Below are 17,143 nucleotides of genomic sequence, written 5' to 3'. Positions count from 1 at the left end.
AAGGATACACTCACGTCAAATTACTAATATGTGATGAATGCTAGAAGAAGCATATATATTACAAATTGAGTGTCACTGTGTGTGTGTGTGTGTGTGTGTGTGTGTGTGTGTGTGTGTGTGTGTGTGTGTGTTCATTTCAAAACTAGCATATATGCAATATATGCAACAACAGCCAGTGACAGCCCTCTACATAATGACCAATGTGGTTAGAACCAAGCAATGTATACAATAGCATACCATAATAATGTATTCCCATCAGTTTCCTGACAAATATCTCTGATGGTCATGCCCATATGAATCTTTTGTTGATCAGCTGTCCGAGACTCAACTGTGAGGCACACAATAAATATGATACATAACAAAGATAATTGCTGGCAAGATCGAAAATCATTTGAAAAACATCAATATTTACTACAAAAATTATTACTGGTAAGATTCAGAACCATTTGAAATACAACATTTACTACAATAAACTTCTTACCCTGACTGAGAAGTTCCTTGAGGTTTTGCCTGCTGTTGATGGTAATGACGTTGATTATTTTGGCAATTTCTGTAACCTCGATGATACTTCTGATCCCACTTCTGTTGATATTCATGCTGATAACCTTTTTGATTATTCCATGATTTATTGTAGCCTCCTTGAAAACCTTTCCGTGAAGAATACTGCTGTTTCCCACGATACTGATTAACACGAAAATTCTGATCTTGCTTGCTGACATTCTGTTGATTGCTTTGCTTACTGAAACTCTTCCTTTCACCTTCTCTATCATCTTGCTTAAATTCCTGCTTCTCTTCGTGTTTGCTTGTCTTAATCTCATATTTATTATTAACCTTTTCAGCTTGTCCACAAGCAAGAAACTCATGCTTATCTAAACTATGATTATTCTGCAACACCTGTGTGCTATTGTGATGATGAATTTCCTTAACATCACTCTGCTGGTCATCTCGTTTATGAAAACATGATAAGTTATACTGTATATCATAACAATTATCAGCAAGTTTCACCTCTTCTTGCTGTACATCTTTGCAATCGTGATAATCATTCAACTCTGGCTGTCTGTCTGTAAGACTACTCTTCTCATATGATTGACTCTTCCATAAAGCACGCTGCATATGGTCCTCCTGTTGTGGCTTTTCTTCCTTAAATTCACATTCTTGCTTTCCTTCTTGCTCTTGGTTGACATACTCATTTATTCCTGTGGGTTCATCTTCTTTACCAGCATAAAACTGATTAACTTTACAATCATGACGTTCTTCATTTTGCTTAAAGTTACGTGCTTTGGTTAGTTCACCATTATATTGTTTACTCTGGTTAAAAGCAAGATGGTCAGTTTGCTGGAAACTGCAGTTATGTTGTTCATCATCATAGTTCTCAGCAGACTCAATCTCACCTTGATGATATATGTATTTCTGATTTTCATGAGTATGTGTAGGCTCATCAATCCCTAAATAATCTTGCGTATGTCTTTTGTTCAAGTTACTATTGGTCTTAGAGTCATTATTTTTTGTTACACTTAGCAGCAAGCGGTTTGCTACAGGATCCTGTTGTGAAAATTTTCCTTTATGCTCACATTCTTGCTTATCTCTGTCCTGCTGGTTGGTACGTTCCCCCATACCACTACACTTCATTTGCTTTCTATCATACAGCTGACAATCTGCTTTACCATTGCGATATTCTTCATTCTGTTTATTGCCAAATGTTTTGTCTTGTTTACTATTACAATCTTTACCTTCATCAGATGCAATCATATCAACCTGCTTAGAAAAGCAAAGTTCACTCTGATCAGCTTCAACCCTTTGGTTTTGCTGAACAGTAACTTCAGGATAATGCAGAACAGCAAGCTCTTGGTCTTGCTCATCATCAAGATCTTGGTTACCATTAGACTCTTGGTCTTGTTTGCCATTAACCTCTGGATCTTCCTTACAATCAAGCTCTTGGTCTTGTTTACCATCAAGCCCCTGGTCTTGCATACCATCAAGGTCTAGGTTTTGGATACCATTAAGCTCTTGGCCTTGTTCATCATCAAGTTCTTGGTCTTGTTTACTATTAACATCTTGGTCTTGCTTACTATCAAGCTCTTGGTCTTGCTTACTATCAAGCTCTTGGTCATTTTTACCATAAAGTTCTTGGTCTTCTTTCCCATGAGCCTCTTGGCCTTGTTTGCCATCAAGGTCTTCATTTTGTTTACCATGATCCTCTTGGCCATGTTTACCACCAAGCTCTTCATCCTGTGTACCTGCAAGCTCTTGGTACTGAATACCATTATCGTCTTGGTCTTGCTTTCCATTAAGCTCTTGGTCTTGTTTACCATCAAGTTCTAGGTCATGCTTACCATAAACCTCTTGGTCTTGCTTACCATCAAGCTCTTGGTCCTGGTTACAATTAATCTCTTGCTCTTGCTTACCTTCAGTCTCATGGAGTACTATTTCTTTAAACTCTTCTTTCTTGTACAAGGCATTTATCCCCTGGCATTGCTTAGAATCAGTATCTTGGACTTGTGTATTACCAAGCTTTTCAACTTTTTTAGAATCAAGATCTTCGTTTGGTTGTGCACCTGCAATAACGCGAATTTCTTCATTTTTCTTAATAGTAAAATGCTCAATTTGATCACCACGATTTACCTTAACATCCTCGTCTTCAATTCCCTCTGAACTCAGTTTATCATTAAGGAAGACATCAACATCATTTTGCTTTTCACCATATCGTTGATTCAGGTAAACAACATCATCACTTACTGTATATTCAAGCACTTCATTTTTCTTACCATCAAAATATTTGTTTACCTTTACTTCTAGCTCATCATTTTGCTTAACACTAAACTGTACATTTGGCTTCAAAGTCAACAGTTCATATGGCCCGACAATGAGCTCTTCACTTTGCTGGACATTAGGTTCATGTTCTTTAAGAATGAGGTCTTTATCCTCCCTGACATCAAGCTCTTCATTTTGCTCAAGACAGAGCTGTTCACATACTATAGCATCATCTAACACAACACTCAGCTTTCCAATAGTTTTTGCATCCAAGTCTTCATTTTCTTTAACATCAGACTCCAAATCTAAATCTGCCTCAGGCTTGTCATTTTGTTTCTCACAGATCTGCTCATTTTGCTGATCATCACGTTCTTCAATTTGCTTACTATATAACTCTTCCTTTTGTGCAGCAACAACTTCATCCAGGTTGAAATTAAAGTATTCAATATGTTCAATAATACAATGTTCACTTTGCTTTCCATCAAGATGTGATATCTGCTTGATATCAAATTGTTTATTTTGCTTAGTGAATTGCTGTTCCTTCTGCCTTGTACAAATCTCGTCATTTGCCTTGGCATCCAAAGGTTCAATCTGCTTAGCAATGAGCTGCTCTATTTCCTTAACAGGATGATTATTCTCCTGATCATCAAGCTGTTCATTTTGCTTGGCTTCAAGTTTTGAAATATGCTCAACACCAAGCTTTTCAACTTCCTCTGTGTTGAGCTTTTTTGCCTTCATGATGCAATATTGTTCACTTATCTCATCTGGGAGACCCTCACTGTGTCTGACATCAAACTCATCATTATGCCCAGCATTATCTGAAACCAAGTTCAACTCTTCCAGTTGCTTTTCCATAAGTTTAGCATCAATTTCATTATCTACTTTTATATCAAACTCATCAATTTCTTGTAAACCAACCTGATCCCTCTGTTCTGAATCAAGCCCTTCATTTACCTTAATGTCATACTCATCATCTACTTTACCAGTGGGACATTCATAATGCTTGGTATCATGTTCTTCACATGACTCAGAAACAGACTTTTCAATAAGCTGTGCATCAGCCTCTCCAATCAAATTATCAAGCAATTCACCTTGCTCAACAACTAATTCTTCATTTAACTTTGTAGCAAACTGTTCATTTTGCTTACCGTCATGCTCTGCATTCAGCTTTTCATCAAGCTCAGCAGCTAATTCTTCATTTGGTCTGGTAGCAAGCTGTTCATCTTCCTTAGAATTCAAATGCTCATTCTGCTTTGCTTCAGGCTGTTCAATTTCCTGAGCAATGAGCTTTTCATCCTCTTCGGCATGGTCAACCCCTTTCTGCTTTGCACTGAGCTGTATATTTTGCATAGAATCATGCCCCTCTATTTTTCTCACTTGTTGCTCTTCTTCGTGATTAATCATGACCTGCTCATTGCATTTAGTTTCAATTTCTTTATAACTCTTAACTTTTACCTCCTCATCTTGTTTTGCATCATAATGCTGATCATGTTGATTCGAAGACTTTTGATCTTTCTCATCACTATGGACTTCATCCTCTCTGATGTGACTTACTTCATGTGTCTTTATGGTCAACTGCTTGTCCATGCCTTCTTGTCTCAGCTTCACCTTATCACTATACAACAGCACATCCTTACTGCAGGACTGCTGACACTCTTGTTGAAAATGATGCTTACTGTTGCAGTCTTGCTCATCAAGAGGTAACTGATCGTCTTGACATTTTTCATCCTGCTCTTCTTGCTTCAATTCACAATGAAGCTTCTCCTGTTGACTGTCACTGTGATTCTTGCAATCTGGCTCAATACGCTGCTGTTTAATTGGCCTTTTGTCTTGTCGATGTGGTGAGTATTCTTCAAGTTCACGTTTATATGGGCTATTTGCAGCAATCTGTGCAAACAAACTCTCCCTTACAAGCAAAGGCAGTGATCCTTCCAGCTGCTGCTCATCAATTATATTCTGAATGTACTGTTGCTCTATCATACTTTTTAGAGGAGAGTTTTCATTTGAAGTATCATCAAATTTCGCTTGTTCATCAAGACTGTTACTTTTGCTATCTTGGTCTTCTTGTTGATCATCAGAATAATTTTCATCAGGTTGATCATCACAATAATTTTCATCAGGTTGATGTTCTTCAAAAACATCATGTGCAGTAACTTGGTATGAGACACCTGCACTACTATCTTCTTGATCAATACTGCAATCATTGCTAGTATCATCAATCTGTGATTCTTCCTCTTGTTCATCATCATCTTTTACTTCCAACTGGTGCTGATTCAAGACTTCTGGTGGTCCACTTGCCTGTGATGAAATATCTTCATACTGACCATTACTGGCACTTTCAGAAGAAACATCCTCTTTTTCTACAGCATTTGCTTGACTGTCTGTATCAGAATGCTGATCATTTGATTGTCCTTTACTAGGCTGCCTGACAACCTGATTATGACTTTTGTTTCGACTTTGATTCTGGCGACCTCTACCCTTAGCTTTCTTTCTTCCAGGCATAATAACTCAGGTTACTGGCATCCAGCCACCATAAACAGACTCATCTACTTCCAGTGTTGTTCTCTATGAATGTTAACCTCAGTTACTTCTGTCTTACCAAAGCCTTATATTGAGAACTGGATCTGCAGATACTTGTCGAACACCAGACACCTCTGTAAACAAAAAATATGTTAGTATAAAATTCATACTTCAATTTCATACTTTTCTTTTTTGTCCTTTACATACACATTCAATGACATTTACTCCATCATCTGTTGTAGGCACTAAAACATTACAGAGGGAAGAATTCCACTCCTGATGAAGTGAAAGTATGCCCAATCATATTAAATTACATTTCCTATATTAAGTGTGTTTGCAATGTGATAATCTACATGTGGAACTGAATAAAAGAAAATTCTACAACTTGTAGAGACACACTGTTGCTACACAAAGTGTCACCTTATTGACAACACCTTGACTTGGTGGCAGGTGGCTGCATGTGACCTCAACTTACCTAATAATCCCCAGAGAAATGTGTTCTGTGGCCCAACCTACAACTGCACCTGCAGTGTTAATCTCTGAAAACCACACTTGATGTTCAGTGGTGGCAGATCAAAAGGTGCCACAATAATCATAGATGGCTTTACCCTTCGCATAAGAAGAGCCACTCTCAGTCCACCAGCATTGAGAGAAGTCAGAAGCTTGTGACATTCGGTTTCAATATCTCTAATTCTCATTGGGAATTGCTACCCTCCCAGACCCGACCTTGTCACCATTTAAACACTTGCGTACCACATAGGAAAGCAGTCAGGCAGCTGACTCACCACTAGACAACAAGTGTACCACTCCAGTCCCTGAAATCTTGGCAATGTGACTCCAGACTCAAGCCACCTTTAGGGCATCTCCTCCATCAGTAGATGTCCTAACATTACTCCTGACCACATTATTATTAGTGATTTTAAGTATAAAAACAAAGTGGAACTAGTTGGTAGGCAGCTAACAACCAAGGAGTTATATCACCAGTCCTAACTGCCTTGGTATTTGGAGGGTTAGCGATGGCTGCTTAGTTACCCATCACATCAGTGGTTGTCAAGTCTCTCTCCTCTGATTCAGGCAGCTGTCTTTTCTTTCTGCCTCACCAATACATGGACTAATGGTATTCTGTCCAAAACATACAATCTCTTCTTGTCAAATGCAACACTTAACTCACAAAATTCACTTTTCTTAACTCAATATACTCCTGTGGTGAGCACTGGCCCTTCCTTCTGGCAAAATGTTGGGAGCAATAGATAGAAGTAGTAAGTAGGAAAACTTAAGCAAGAGCATTAGGTAAAGACACTAGGTAAAAGTAGTAGGACAGAACATTAGGCAGGAGCACCAAGTAGATGTCAGTTAGAACGATCCGTTGGAGCCTTTGCAAACATTGCAGGGCACTGAAGTCTATGAAGCAGCACGAAAGGGGGTTCAAGGAGGGAACAGGCATCAGATATATAGACATATGTAGACTGGAAAACTGGACATGTACACGAAATGTAAACTTTGAGAAGTTCAAGTTCTGTCATACAGGGAAGGTCTGTGTTTCAGCACATTAAAGATATGGCCTGAGGTCAAAAGCAAAATGAACCAAGTCTAAGTGACCTTATAATATCAAAGAGACAATTACTTTTTTTATTATACTTAATTGGCATCTCGGATGTCAGCGAAGCAGCACAAGGAAACAGAAGAAAGAATGGCTCAACCTACCCACATACACATGTGTATGCATAAACGCTCACACACGCACATATACATACCTATACATTTCAATGCATACATACATATACAGACATATACATACACACATATGTAAATATTCATACTAGCTGCCTTCATCCATTCCTATCGCAACCCCACCACGCATGAAATAGCATCCCCCACGAGGTAGCAAAAGGAAAAGACAAAAAAGACCACATTCATTCACACTCAGTCTCTAGCTGTCATGTGTATTGCACCGAAACCACAGTTCCCTTTCCACATCCAGGTCCCACAAAACTTTCCATGGTTTACCCCAGACGCTTCACATGCCCTGCATCAATCCATTGACAGAACATCGTTCCAATTCACTCTATTCCTTGCACATCTTTTACCCTCCTGTATGTTCTGGCCCTAATCGCTCAAAATCTCTTTCACTCTATCCTTCCACCTCCAATTTGGTCTCCCGCTTCTCCTCACTTCTTCCACCTCTGACACATATATCCTCTTTCTCAATCTTTCCTCACTCATTCTCTTCATGTGGCCAAACCATTTCAACACACCCTCTTCTGCTCTCTCAACCAAGCTCTTTTCGTTTCCACACATCTTTCTTATCCTTTCATTACTTACTTGATCAAACCACCTCACACCACATATTGTCCTCAAACACTTCATTTCCAACACATCCACCCTCCTTCACATAACCCAATTTTTAGCCCATGCCTTGCAACCATATAACCACTATTCCTTCAAACAAACCTATTTTTGCTCTCCGAGATAACGTTCTCGCCTTCCATACATTCTTCAACACTACCAGAACCTTCGCCCCCTCCCCCACCCTGTGACTCAATTCTGCTTCCATGGTTCCATCCACTGCTAAATCCACACCCAGATGTATGAAACACTTCACTTCCTCCAGTTTTTCTCCATTCAAACTTACCTCCAATTTAACTTGTCCCTCAACCCTACTGAACCTAATAACCTTGCTCTTATTCACATTTACTCTCAGCTTTCTTCTTTGACACACTTTATCAAACTCAGTCACCAACTTCTGCAGTTTCTCACCCAAATCTGCCACCAGCGCTGTATCATCAGCAAACAACAACTGACTCACTTCCCAAGCACTCTCTTCCACAAGAGACTGCATACTTGCCCCTCTCTCCAAAACTCTTGCATTCACCTTCCTAACAACCCCAACCATAAACAAATTGAACAACCAAGGAGACATCATGCACACCTGCCACAAACCGACATTCACTGGGAACCAATCACTTTCCTCTCTTCCTACTCGTACACATACCTTACATCCTTGGTAAAAACTTTTCACAGCTTCTGGCAACTTACCTCCCACACCATACATTCTTAATACCTTCCACAAAGCATCTCTATCAACCCTACTATATGCCTTCTCTAGATCCACAAATGCTACATAAAAATCCATCTGTTTTTTAAGTATTTCTCACATACATTCTTCAAAGCAAACATCTGATCCACACATCCTTGACCACTTCTGAAACACACTGCTCTTCCCCAGTCTGATGCTCTGTACATTTCTTTACCCTCTCAATCAATAACATCCCATATAATTTCCAAGGAATACTCAACAAATTTATGCCAATGTAATCTGAACATTCACCTTTATCCCCTTTGCCTTTGTACAATGGCACTATGCATGCATTCCACCAATCCTCAGGCACTTCACCATGAACCATACATACATACATACATAATCAATGAGACAACTCTAATTAATTGAGACTAAAAATGATAAAGAAAAAGATGAATTAGCAAGTTTCTTTAGCACTGTTTACACAAGAACCACCAAAAAGTATACATAAAATGGAACAAAAAACTCATAAAACATTTAGAAAAAAGAGATATCTGGAAAAATTGGATGGATCAATAACTCCTGGCCTAAACAACTTTCATCTAAAACTGTTATGAGAAACTTTATGGGAGATTCATTAATCTCTTGAAAAAATATTTGCAAAGGTTGTGTTTAATGAAAGGAAGAAAGGAAAAATTACAGCACTATTCAGGAAGAAGGGGGATAGAAATTTACCATCAAATCAGACCTATCACTTTAACAGTACAAACTATAAGAAACAATTTGGTCTCATCAGTACAAGAGCAGCTAACCAGGTGCTTCTTTAGATGAAGGACAAGTGGAGTGTAAGTACATGACTCCATTTCATGAAGGCCTTTGATAAACTTCAACACAAATGAATTTTAACTAAATCTGCAGATATTTGTTACCCTATTCTTGGTTGGGCAGTTTCCTTTTTGGAAAACAAAAGATAAAATGACTGGAAATGGCCAAGAATCAATCAGAATAGATTTAACTACTTGAACTTTTTTGAAAACAAAAGATAAAATGACTGTAAAAGGGAGAGAATCATCCAGGAAAGATTTATCTACTGGAAAATCCCAGGGGTCAGTACATGGTCCTCTTCTTTCTCTAATTGCTATAATTGATATCAGTGATTTGCCTATCCATATCAACTCAGAAATTGCCCCATTTGCATATAATACTAAAATCTTTAAAACCAACTCAAATAAAGAGGGCCATGTTATGCTCCATTGAAGCATGTATCAGTTGCAAGGAGTGGATACTGAATTTCACCAAGAAAAATGTGTCACTATGCTAAACTCTGTTCACATAGAAATGACAAATAAACCCCACCCACTTGTATACAGAGGCTTGTGACTGGCTAAGGTAATTAAAGTTCTTTGCATATGAATCAAGCTATTATTTAGGAAATAAAGAGTAAAATGGCCACAAACACCATGCCAGATTATTCAGCTTTACATAGCAATAATACAATTGTGCCTTATATAGCTTAAAGGTACATATTTGTAAAATGATCAATGCCTGAAAATATTTGCAAGGGATTCCCACAAAGAAGTCAGAGATTGATTGACTCAACCAATCATAAGCCAAAGCAATAATTGTGGGCGGGGCATAATTGACGTTTCCTATGTGAATGGAGTTTAGTTATGCACAAGGGAGAAAACATGTACTTACAAGTTTTCTAATGAACCTGGCTCACCAGATTTAATACTTTACTGATATTAAATAAATGAAAATATGAATTTGATATTCATGTTAAAAAGAAGATTAACCAAGCCAGTAATATCTTTAACTTAACAAGAAAACCCTTCATATATGCACATGAAACAAATTTAAAACTGCTTTGTAAGTCTTTGGTGAGACATCTTGAAAAAGGAAACTCTGACTAAGAACCATACGTACAAAAAAACATCATGGCCCTCAAGACTGTTCAGAGAAGACTCAATCACATGTTACACCAATGAAACATCTACTGTACCTAAATCAAAAAAAGAATTGAAATTACCAATGCTGGCATAGAGAAGAGTGAGAGGGAGTATGGCTGAAGCCTTTAAGATGTATATATACAGGTATATATGATGTGGATATTGCCAGTTTTTGTAACTGCAGTCAGTTTGTACTGAGAAAAGGGAAAACTGAGGTCATGATATCAAGTTATTTCACCAACAATGGAAGAGGAATCCCAAGGGAAAAGAAACATCAGTCAGGTTGGCAAAAGCATGGAAAAAATTATCAGTATCTCTGTTCAAATGCTCCATCCCTGGACTGCTTAAGAACAACCTTGAAAAGTAGTGGAGTGAAGAAAGCATACACCATGACTTTAAAGCACCAGCGCCCCGATCTCTAATTTGACCATCAAGATCAAAGCTGACCATATAGAAGGCTTAAAACCAGTGGTCATTATCTTCACAGGTTGGTAGTAGGTGGCAGGCAGCAACCAACAGGGAGAAATATTACTAGTACTACCTGCCTGGGTATGAGGAGGTTTGGTGACAGCTGCAGAGTGAACCAGCATCAGTGGTTGTCAAGTTGCACTCTTCTGACCCAGGCAGCTGTCTTTCTGCCTCACCCACAATCAAACTGCTAGCATTCTGTCCACAAACATACAATCTCTCCTCATCACACATAACACTTAACAAAACCTAACCCAAAGAACTCATTCTTCATAATTCTAGCTTCTCCTGTGTTGAGTACTTTGCGATAGCTCTGCCTTCTGGCAAAATGGTAGGATCACTACACAGAAGTAGTAGGTAAGAACATTGAACAGGAACGTCAGGTATAAGTAGTAGGTGGGAACATTTAGGAGTGAGCATTAGCCAAAAAATGTAGGTTGGAACATTAGATAGTAGTTAGTAAGTATATTAAGTAAAAGCCTCTACAAAGACTGTACTAGAGATGCCCTCTGCCAGTGGTTTGTTTAGGATGAGGCACTAAGGATAAGAAATGGCACTAGAGTTCACAAGTTATGGAGACTTTTGCCATGGCCACCCCTCTGAGGTAGTTCCCAAAAGGGCATCAGAGAAATAGATGAAGAGATAGACAGGATCTTTATCAGATCAGGAATGGGCATCAGAGATACAGATGGAGGGATATACAATATCTTCATAAGGTAAAGTACCATAAGATAATGCGTGGTACCATCTAGGGATCCTATCTTCTCAATTATAAAGGATACTGACAATTTCACACCAAATGCTCTGTGCCCAGCATTCAGACAGGCAATTTGTTTTTATCTAATTACATTTGCCATCACTAGTATAATTTCAGACCAGCAACTTGTTTCTAACCAATTGCATCTATAATCAATATCATTATTATAATAATAATCATTATCATTTAACATGTTTTCCCTTTCTTTCATAACCCTCCTCACTATCAAATTATTTATTGGTAATAAGAGAGTGTGTGAAAGGATCATCATCTGGAAAGGCAAAAATGGATACATTTGAAAGTATAGTTGTTCCAACATTGTTGCACAGATGTGATGCATGGGCTATTGATGAAAATACATGAAAGAGGGTGGATGTGTTGGAACTGAAATGTTTGCAGACAATGTGTGGTGTGAAGAGGGTTAAATGAATGAGAAATGATAGGGAAAGAGAGGTGTGGTAATGAGAAGAATAAGGCTGCAAGAACTAAAGAGGGTGCACTAAAATGGTATAGACATATGGAAAGAAAGAATGAAATGCTGACAAAGAGGATTTTTGTCAAGTGGAGGGGACAAGGTGAAGAGAAATACTAAATTGGAGATGGAAGGTTGCAGTGAATAAAATTTTGAGTGCTATGGGCTGAACATTCAAGAGGGTAGGAGGTACACACAGCATAAGGGTCTGTGGGCCCTGGTTGTGGACTGTGGGCAGTAGGTTCACTGTATAATACATGACTACATGAGAATGGATGTGAGGGAATGAGGTCTTTTCTTTACCTGTTCCTGGTGCTACCTCACTACAGCAGGAAACTGCAGTCAAGCATGAAAGTAACAGTCTTAGAAAGATACTGTGTGGCCACTGGCAACTCAAGGGTGGGCTGTTTCAATAAATGTTTCTTTCCCTACACCTTGAAACTTTGAAACTCTCTACCTTCTCACGTCTTTCCCAAAAACTATGATCTAACACATATCACACAAGAAGTTTTTCACTTCCTCCTAAATTCATAAATATTTTCCCTTATCTATAACTTCATTTTCCCTTTCATAATTCTCTCTATTCTAATCAAGGCCTGCCCTTGATAAGGACTTTTGTCTATGACTGGAGCCATTAACAAAAAAATCCAGGTTTATGAATGCTGTTCTACTCTAATGGAATCTTTGTTTTTACTATGAAGAATGAGTTTAGAAAGTCAAATTTTCCATCTTAACTCATATAACTTCTCATTCAGTATCAAACAACTCATCAATGATAAAGTGACCAGGGAGAGGGGAAAATGTGGGTTAGATAACAATTAAGCAATTTAAAAACAACATAATTACAAAGAGACAACTAGCCTGTCTGTTACAGTTGATGTGTGTTTGTTGTTAATGAGGAGATGCACTCCAATGATAGCGCCATGCAATGTTAGGCTCATGAAGCAAACCGTAAGTTCAGAAATCTAAAATCATAAAACACTCTGACCCCTGTGCGAAACAAGTCCCCACGTCATATGCAGCATTTCGATCCATTTATTTTCACAGACATCTGAGCTTAACCAAGAGAAATGCAAGACTGAGAATTTACATGACTGCTACAGAGTAGGTGCCAGGGAAAGAGGCCACTTCACCTGTTCCTGGTGCCACTTCGGGAACACAAGGATAAAAAAGAAGAGCATTTCATCAATAGTAATGGAAATTTGCCATTCCTGGACCCAAAAAGGCATGCAATCTTGTTTTATTACAACATCTTTCAGTTGAATATTGATTTACAAACTGAATAACACTCTACTGAATCCAAGCAAGCCCCAGGAGGATGTTCATCTTCTACATCTGCAAGATGGTCATTATGTAATATTCAATATTTCTATATTACTTGAGCATGCTTTAGGCATCTATCCTACTCTAAAATTATATATTTTAACAAGAGTGGTATGAATCATCCTTACATTGATTTTTTTGTAAGAGTGCTTGTGCCTACAATTTCCATATTTCAAGGAACTGCCCAAATTGTGAAGCCTCGAAATTGTGGAAACAGAAAGTAATACAACTAAAGTCTCACACTTTAACCAGTGGCATCACTCATCAAAATTTATCACCTAAAATGTGCATTCTCTTTCAGATATTTTTCCCATTGGTTTGTGTAAGATAAAAACATGCAATAATTCATAAAGAAGATGACATTCCAGCTTTTTGGTGTTCATTCCACTTTCACTGAATCATTGTCTAATGCATAAAAAAGGAATTTTAAGTGTGGCTTTAAGACTTTTTAACAATATTTCTTCTTTCAAACTTATTTGTTATTCTCAACACCAGCAAGGAAGCATCAAGAATATCTTTACTAACCTAACATATTATGTCCATACCATTTCTACACACCATCTTCTGTTCTCTCAGCCATACTTTTTCTTTATAAATAATAATGTAAAATGACTTCAACAAAAAATCATTTGGTTTACTTAATACTCAAGTTGACACATAGGGGTCTAGTAACAACTTTACTCATAATGAAGGGCATGCACTTCAATGAACAGCACCATGCATTGAGTTTAGGAGGTGAAAGTGAATTTCAATTTCTATATTTGATTCTAACCCTGTGCAGCACACATCACCTTATGTTGTAATTAGATTCCCTTACATCTAAAAACATTTCAACCCACTAAACACATTTGTAAGAGCAAGACTCACATTCAGCATGTCTACCTTTCAAATGCTAAAATGCTACAATGCTTGGCAGCATCCTGAGCAATAGGTATTCCCAATAACAAGAGAAATTATTCACTGACAAACAACAAAGGCAACAAATCCTTTCTCTCTGCTTTATTCAGCTTATAAACAGATCTATAAGATGAAAAAAAGCACTAAGTGCATGTTCTTTTACTCATGTCTTTAAGATAGTCATTTGCAATTACTGTCAACCAAGGCAGGAAAACACTTGCAAATTACTTTGGGATGCTATAGTCATCTGTTCTAAATAGCAAATTTTAACAAAAGGGATACCAACCAACTAAACACTAAGCATTTGATGTAGTGGTTTTACCTGGAATTTCCCCCTAATTCAAAGGTTTGCCCACGTTGTATGAAATACACTAGGTGTAGAAAGTGCAACATTTAAAAACTCATTTGTATTAACTATACAAAATCTAATGTGAATCCAGTAGTACCACTTATGTCTAAATTTATAAACCAGAACATGCAAGTATGCTCTATGATAAATTACCGAATAATATTGGTAATAAGCAACTCTCAAATCCTTCATTATAATTCAAAACAAATCCATTTAAAGTACCAAGACCTCAGGGTAAAGTCACCATATGTTTAGGAAAGTCATTAATAGCACTTAATATCAACTCCTCAGTGTAATAAATCCAATGATGCTACTGTCATCAAAATCCAGCTCCGAGAATATGTAAGACTTCCAACATAAAAAGCCAAATTACCAAAATACAACACACCTAGAAATCAGCAAATGTGGTAAAGTTCTAGGGTGTGGATACTTCGGAAATAATTCTAGGATATATTACAAACATATCAATAACGTAATATACATGATTTAGAGCATTCAATTTGTCGTCTGAACAATAAACCAATGAAGAACAGCTACATTGATCAAAGAAAGGCGAGGCGAAATATAAGACTATAAGAAATTAACAGCTGACCATAACTTCACCAACGAAGTGAGATTTAGTCATTTCCAAGTGTGATCATCCAAACATGCCAGAGCAACACTTATCACCCTACTTCCGTTGCATGGGTGCAAGGCTGCATGCACTGGAGGCACACAGCTGGCGAAGAAAACCTCTACGCAGCTAAGTGCCTTGACACCAAAATTCACATATATTTCCAATTAACATCAAATGCAAAGTAAATTCAGGTTACTACGGAAAGTTAGGTGAGGTATCCAGTGGTTTCCTGTATTTTTACACGTATCTCATTAGCTTCCCCCACCCCACCCAGCCTTCCCTGATCATTATAGTTCTCTCTATTATTAGATAAAATAATGCTCCAAGTCTCGCTTCCCCAATATAAATCATTTCAACTAGGTATATAATTAGTCCACTGATACGCGTTTCGTTCAAAATCCAAGCTATTTCTGAGGTGCAACCATACTACTCTAGCATTACTAAAAACCTAACCTTAATTCCCCACCCTTCCAACATAAATTCAACCTATTTGAGATGATATTTAAAGCAAGGTGAATGTTACAATATTGTCTGCACTCAGTTGAATGGTTTGTTTGTTGGCAGACTGATACATGATGGAATGTGTTTACTTCTTCCAACAACATGCACCAACCAACATGGATGGCAGAAGATGACGACATCAATGTCTCCTGTATAACTCAATGATAATAACAAATGCAGAAAAAGTTCGACCCCCTCTGTGAGGTTTTCGTACATTTTGTTGACTGATACTTAAGTATCAAGTAACCACATTCTCCCTGATCATCTTGGTTTACGTTATCACATTTAATTTCCAGAGAAAAAAGTATTATCTCCAAATTACCATTCCCACACTTATACTATATAAAAGTTGAATGATACGTGTTTCACCAAAACCCAATAGGTACTTGTACATGCCCTGACATGAAACTTTAATTATAATACATACATATATATATATATATATATATATATATATATATATATATATATATATATATATATATATATATGCCGGGTACCCATTAGACAAGCAACACCAAGAGATGAACAGCTAGAGTAACTGCGTTTTAACTGCCTTACCAGCTACTCACGACCGAACATGTGCCCGTGAGTTGCACACCCATCATATTCCTCACTTTGTACCATACACGTTAGTCAAAAGATTTCTTGGTCAGTGGCTTAATATATGTTTACTACCATGAGAATCCTACATGGGGAAAAAAATCTCAAGAATCCGCCCAAATAAGTGATGTAAAAAGACCAAGCAACAATATTTAATAAGTCTTTTAATATGATACCGGGAGATGTCCCCCATAACAGTATAAGCATTACCATCGCTGGATCATCACCATGACTTAAAAAATTTCAGCATTCTTGACATTTTCATCCCCTTTTCCAATCTAAAGCATCACCTTATTTCAAACTCAAAATTCACGGAAAATACTTCTCTAAATCGTTACTCTCTCTCTCTCTCTCCCCTCTCTCTCTCTCTCTCTCGCGATATACAGCTGTAAATTTCACAAGTGAATTTCTCTTTCCCCCGAGAATGACGAAATCAGAAAGAGGTCAGCATGGAATCTACATACAGTCATCACTAACCCGTAGTCTGGTGAAAGTACTGGAGGCGGTTAAATAGCGTGGGAGTAGACGACAACACTAGGATTCGCAGCCACCGAAGACTTCCTTTACCAGTTCACGACCAGCACACGTACAGCACAGTCTCCCCGATCCCCCGTGAACAGTCAGTGCTACCAACATAGTTCTGTGCCGTCTTACGTTCCCCGGTCATATCTAACAATTTGGGTAGGTTATATACGTCCATATCGATAATTTTCGATGACATTAATCGAGATGTACTGCAGGGAAACTGCCATTTCCATGCGATATGATTATTATATTGGTATTACTCCTGTGCTAGTGCGCCTCAGTACCTACAGCCAATCAGAACTCTAGGTTTCACCATGACTCGTCTCGTCGTGCAGCTCGACCAATAAGAATTCACTTCTGCTGAGTGATACTTTCCAGCGCACTTCGTTTCTG

At 37.9% G+C, this 17,143-nt stretch overlaps 2 protein-coding genes across 4 annotated transcripts in view; one reads left to right on the top strand and one right to left on the bottom strand.

The window, feature by feature from the left end:
• The window catches only part of LOC139745901 (uncharacterized), a 40,030-nt gene extending 23,195 nt beyond the window's left edge, over positions 1-16,835 (bottom strand). For all 3 annotated transcript variants that reach the window (XM_071656566.1, XM_071656574.1, XM_071656581.1), the window contains exons 1-2: positions 16,703-16,835; positions 482-5,405 (exon numbers count right to left, since the gene is read on the bottom strand). In XM_071656566.1, the coding sequence (XP_071512667.1) occupies positions 482-5,253 (4,772 nt within the window). In that variant the 5' untranslated portion in view covers positions 5,254-5,405; positions 16,703-16,835. The remainder of the gene's footprint in view (positions 1-481; positions 5,406-16,702) is intronic.
• LOC139745916 (uncharacterized) overlaps positions 16,791-17,143 on the top strand; it is a 46,410-nt gene continuing 46,057 nt past the window's right edge. The window contains exon 1 of the mRNA XM_071656625.1: positions 16,791-16,906. The gene's annotated coding sequence lies outside the window, so the exon portion shown is untranslated. The remainder of the gene's footprint in view (positions 16,907-17,143) is intronic.

This window comes from Panulirus ornatus, chromosome 4 (genome assembly GCF_036320965.1).
Source record: "Panulirus ornatus isolate Po-2019 chromosome 4, ASM3632096v1, whole genome shotgun sequence".
NCBI lineage: Eukaryota > Metazoa > Arthropoda > Malacostraca > Decapoda > Palinuridae > Panulirus > Panulirus ornatus.
This window is presented reverse-complemented; position numbering and strand designations above follow the sequence as displayed.